At 42.6% G+C, this 5,364-nt stretch overlaps 1 protein-coding gene across 1 annotated transcript; it reads right to left on the bottom strand.

The window, feature by feature from the left end:
• Window positions 1–2,706: 2,706 nt before the first annotated feature.
• On the bottom strand, window positions 2,707–4,923 carry LOC147633917 (uncharacterized). The gene is made up of 5 exons (XM_086804981.1): window positions 4,417–4,923; window positions 4,057–4,322; window positions 3,846–3,967; window positions 3,642–3,724; window positions 2,707–3,536 (listed from the first exon to the last, which is right to left on the bottom strand). Exons 1-5 carry the CDS (start codon window positions 4,729–4,731, stop codon window positions 3,234–3,236), a joined length of 1,089 nt encoding a protein of 362 aa, XP_086661107.1. The 5' UTR covers window positions 4,732–4,923; the 3' UTR covers window positions 2,707–3,233.
• Window positions 4,924–5,364: the final 441 nt, after the last annotated feature.

Below are 5,364 nucleotides of genomic sequence, written 5' to 3'. Positions count from 1 at the left end.
TATGAGGAGATAGACCAATTTGATTTGGAGCAGCAACAATGTCAAATTTTCTTAGAAAAAAATGCGCTGAAGAAAAACGCGATTTCTCCCAGCTCCGCCGATGGTTTGCGCTGCTGTTTCAACTGGCTGGAGTAGCAATGGGTTAGCTAACTTGGGCTAGAAGGGTTTGGGCAATGGTTGAGTGTGCAAAGAGCTAGAGCTCCTCCACTAGCTGGGGGTACAGAGGTTAGTTGAAAATAACTAATTTTTTTGATTAATTTTTAATTATCTACTAATCCTAATTAATTAGATAATGGACTCATAAACCTAATGGATTCTAGGCATGGCTCTGATACCATGTTGAAATTAGAGCAATGTGATGAGCTATGATGGATCAAATACTAGAATCAATATCATTAACAAAGTGATTAGATAATAATTAAGACATAATTAGTGAGTAATTAGCAAATAGCTTAATGTAGGCATGGATAATCAAAAACCAGCAAATTCTCATTAGGCCAACGCCTCAATTTATAGAGTTTACATCCAAGCATCAAATCCCACTGATTTCTCCTTGATTCACTCCACCTCTCCCAGAATATCTCTACCTCTTTTGCTTGATTCTCTCCACCTCTTCACTTTTCCCAGAATATCTCCACACTTCCTAAATCTTCTCATGCTACCCTTTATTCTCTCCCAGTAGATTCTTCTTACCTTTTCACGGGTTCTTTCACATTTACACATTCTCTTTTACAGCCCTTAACCAAGGGTTTGTTCCCGCACACACCCTATTCACTTGTATATTTCAACAACAAAGGAGGAGGGTTAACAAGTTTAATATTAGTCATTTAAAAGATAGAGTATGGTGTGCAATTTTGAGAACAATCTGGATAGAAGCTAAGTAGAGGGTTTGTCTGGAATCGTGGGGAAGTCTCCATAATAGGATGGACAGTATGCTGAGAAGGTTGGGCAATTTTTGAATATGATGGAATCATCTGTCTCTAATTTCCAAAGGATGGAGCTTGGCAGGCCCTTCACTATGGAAGAAATTGAAAGTGTAGTCATGAAGATGAAGAAAGAAAAGTCCCCTGGCCCAGATGGTCTCCCAATTGAGGTGTATAAAAAGCTGTGGAATGTATGTAGGAAAACAAGGAACATGCCAGTAGATTTGAACCCAAGTGTTATAAAGCTGGTTCCCAAGAACTCCCATAGAATTGAACCAAAGGATTATAGACCATTAACAATGTTGAACTCGGCTTACAAAGTCATGGCAAAGGCATTAGCTAACAGTATTAAATTCATTGTCTCTAAAGTAGTCCACCCATTACAGTATGGCTTCGTAAATGGTAGATGTATTCATGAGGCTATATTGAATGTACTTCTGGCTGTGGAGTGGGCTGCTGCTCAAGAAGAGGACTATTTGATGAGATAAACATGGACCGTGATAAGGCTTATGACAGAATAAGGTGGGATTATGTTTTGGCTGTGCTCCACAAAGCTGCGTTTGGTGATGCCTTCTATAAAATGATTGAAACTCTATTCAAGAATGCATATGCTAGAAGGTCTAAATTAGACAGGGCTGTCCAATTGCCCCTCTCTTGTTTGCACTTGCTATTGATCCTTTTCTCAGATATATTGACAACTTGACTCAAAGGAGAGTTGTCAAAAGCCTTAAAATGCCAGATGGTTCTAACTTTTACTCACAAATGTTTGCTGACGATGATACAAACTTTGTTAGAGGCAGATGAAGAAAATATAAAAACTTTGAGGAAAGCTTATGACAAATTTGCAGAGGTATTTGGGTCAATCATAAGTGACCATAAAAGTGAGTGTAGAATTGACAACAAAATGGATTGCAAAGTTGGAGGGGGACCAGCCTTGGGCAAAATTAATAAGGTAGCGCATACAGGAAGCTACTCTGAACAAGAAGGTTTGGAATAATGCTAATTGGACAGACAAGCTAATGTCTAGGGGAAACGTTAACATCAATGGCTTTATGATGGCTAACAGGCTACTGCAATCATGGAGAGAAGTTCTGAGCAAAGCTATGTGGCAAGGGAAGTGTAGAGGGGATGGTTCTCTTTCTTAGAGTATCTGGATCCTAGGAGACCCGGATCACGTGGGCCCCATAGCGTTGAATAGAAGAATGGCTCACAGTTTAGCTGAAAAGGGATATAAGACTTGGGCAAATGTATGGAATCACAAAAAAATTGAATTGGATCTTCAATCAAGAAATTCAACACGATGTGAGACTTAATGCAAAAGAAAAGCAATTTTTGGTCAGTACCCTGGTAAGGTTAGGGACAGCTGGCCTATAGCCCCTATAGCTCAAAGAGAAGCCAAACTTAGGGACTGGACTATAGCACATATAAGGCTTGACATGTGTAAACACAAAGTGGGTGGAGAAAATTAAGGTAAAATGGAACAAAAGAGGTATGAGATTAGACCTCAAGACCTGCAAAAAACTAACTATGCAAGTGGGTGGAGAAAATTAAGGTAAAATGGAACAGATTAGACCTGAAGACCTACAAAAAAAACTAACGACACAAGTATGGAAAGCTACCCCATCTGCCAGATTGAATATGATATTGTGGAGGACCTTGCATCAATTTCTCGCAAAGGATCTATTTGGAAAAATCTTTGGTGTAAATGATTATTGCCAAAAATGCAGAACCAAGGTGGAAAGCTGTTATCATGTACTATGGGAATGCCAGAGTGCACAAGACGCATGGAAAGCTGTGGAGAATTTGTTAAAGTCTGCCAACATACAAGATAAGATAACTTGGAGACAAGGGCTGTTGGGAGTGAAAGGAAGAATGAACCCTGCATTAAAGTTTGTATGGGACACTTTAAGAGCAATGCTGATTAGAACAATTTGGGATGTAAGGAATAAAGTGCTTTTTCAACGGAAAGAATGGAGGCAGGTCAATTCCAAGTTCAGGGTGCAGGCACTTCTGATAGAAGCTTGCAAGCTGGTTGAGACAAACAGTAGTCCTAATCAGAAAGCTATAGTAGGTAGTCTACTTAGGAGGTAGGTTGGAGAAACATTAGCCCAATCATGTACAGGGCATGATGATGTAATCTTCTCTCTTTGAAGTGTCAATACAACTCTCTTTATGCATTAAATAAAAACTTTATTTTTCTTCATAATACATGTATTATATGAGACATTCTTATAACGAGGTTTGTCCAAATCTTGAGTGAGTATGGTGTAAACGCTATGTAAAGACTCTGATCGTGTAAGAGGGCCCTTCCTAGCTAACAAGCAGAACCTTTCCACCTCGGCTTTGTTTCTCGGATTCTTCGATGGCTGCGAGGAAGTCCTCCAAGGGAAACCTCTTCCCAGAGAGAGGTGTGATAACCTTCCCCTCAAACAGTTTCATCACCTCGCCTGCAACATGGGCTTGCTTGGCAGCTGTGGAGACGTAGTTGGGAAGCAGCCACCAGCTCAACTGCACACCCCTCATCAGGTCCACCGCGCTCACCGTGATGTCCCACCCAGATAGGAACCCGTATACGAACACCTTGCCACCGTCTCTTACAGTGGCTGCCACAGTCTAGAAGTGGTAATATACACACTAGGGTTAGTTAACTCAAGTTGCATAATTCCTACAGTTTTCAGCAACAAATGCCAACCAAATATCCATCAACCAACAGCTTACTTTTGTGAGAACACCCCCGACAGCATCTACAGCAGCATATGCCAATTTGCCCCCTGTGATTTCTTTCACCCTCTCAACTACGTCTGCACGAGTGGAAACGCTAATTATCAGCATGTTTAGGGTTTTCTAAGCTAAACAATCGATACGAACTTAGGCGAATTATTGCTCAAATTGTGTGCTTATATGCAGCTAATCAAATCAGACCTTCGGTTTCCGAGTTGATGACTTCGTCTGCTCCCAGAGCCTTGAGCTCGTCTTTCCACGCATCCCGCCGTACGACGTTGATGGTCTTGATACCCCAATACTTGGTGAGCTGGATGAGCTGTCTGAGTTTGTCAATACGGATCAAGAAGCATTAATTAGTACGTGTATTGATGAGAGAGAGAGAGAGAGAGAGAGAGAGAGAGAGAGAGACCTTCCAAGGACGGAGGCTGCAGCTGTCTGCAGAAGATACTCTCCTTTGGGAACGGCGTGGTCATCCAGCATGCCATACACAGTCCATGGGTTGATCACGAATTGGGCAGCCGCTTCGTCGCTCACACTGTCGGGAACTGCTACAACCTGCTCTTCCTCCAATTCAATGTAGTCTTGCCATGAACCTTGCCCGTTTCGTTGATACTCCACCCATAGAAGCGGTATAACCCTCTGGCCGGGACGGAACTTACCCACACCCTCTCCAACCTGCAGCCCATCATCCATCAGATAAAGAATACGCTGTAGGCTTTGCATTGATTAAAAGTCTGTAATAATGATGTTTAATTGGAGCATACACTACCTCCTCGACAATGCCAAAACCCTCGCTTCCGATAACCGGGGGATGGGGAAACTTGAGGAGCTGGCCGGTTCTGATCGTCATGAAATCTACGGGGTTGACAGGACGGACTGTCATGCGTATTACCACGCATCCGGGGCTGGCGATGGGCTTATGGGGCTGGTGGAGGAGCTCAAGGGCTTCGTGAGGCTCCCCAGACTTTACTTGTGCAATTGATCGTGCCATTGGTCTAGCTATTACTCTGTGTGTGTGTGTGGGGGGGGTGTGGTTTATGTGGGATAACAGTGTGACTACCACCGATTTTATCAGTCCTGACATTTTCTCTTATTTAAGTTAGCTTTTTCAATTGCAAACAAACAACATTGCAAACCTCATGCATGACGTTCCCTCTTACGTGTTTCATTCAAATGACTTGTCGAGAAGCTGGCCGGTTCTGATCGTAAGGAGATCTATGGGGTTGACAGGACGGACTGTCATGCGTACTACCACGCATTCGGGGCTGGCGATGGGTTTACTGGGCTGGCGGCGGAGCTCAAGGGCTTCGTGAGGCTCCCCAGACTTTACTTGTGCAATTGATCGTGCCATTGGTCTAGCTATTACTCTTGTGTGTGTGTGCGCGCGCGCGCGCGCGCGTGGGGGGTGAAGTTAGCTTTTTCAATTGCAAACAAACCAAATTGCAAACCTCATGCATGACATTCTCTCTTACGTGTTTCATTCAAATGACACAAACAACATTGCGAACCCATTTTCTCTTATTTAAGCTAAGCTGATAAGACAACATAAACACACATAAACTACCCACAATTGCAAACATGGGCATCTTTCCCTTAATTTACACCTATCAAGTCCCAAGTCTCCTAATGAAACAAGTTGCAAATTCCCTCCATGAATAATTTTGTTATTACTACTTTTGTGTATATTTTATTGTTTCAAGTTGTCCATTTTTGGGGG

The sequence above is a fragment of the Cibotium barometz genome, chromosome 11, assembly GCF_041138505.1.
Source record: "Cibotium barometz isolate CiBa-2024 chromosome 11, ASM4113850v1, whole genome shotgun sequence".
Lineage (NCBI taxonomy): Eukaryota > Viridiplantae > Streptophyta > Polypodiopsida > Cyatheales > Cibotiaceae > Cibotium > Cibotium barometz.
The sequence above is the reverse complement of the archived record's forward strand: the minus strand, read 5'-3'. Positions and strand labels throughout refer to the sequence as shown.

What these genes read in the sequence shown, in the direction of transcription:
- LOC147633917 (XM_086804981.1), bottom strand. Translation starts at nt 4,731, where the DNA reads ATGTCAGGACTGATAAAATCGGTGGTAGTCACACTGTTATCCCACATA. An exon ending in GCAGCCTCCGTCCTTGGAAG is followed by an intron (nt 3,968 to 4,056) that starts GTCTCTCTCTCT and finishes TGACAAACTCAG; the next exon opens with ACAGCTCATCCAGCTCACCA. An exon ending in TCGGGGGTGTTCTCACAAAA is followed by an intron (nt 3,537 to 3,641) that starts GTAAGCTGTTGG and finishes TACCACTTCTAG; the next exon opens with ACTGTGGCAGCCACTGTAAG.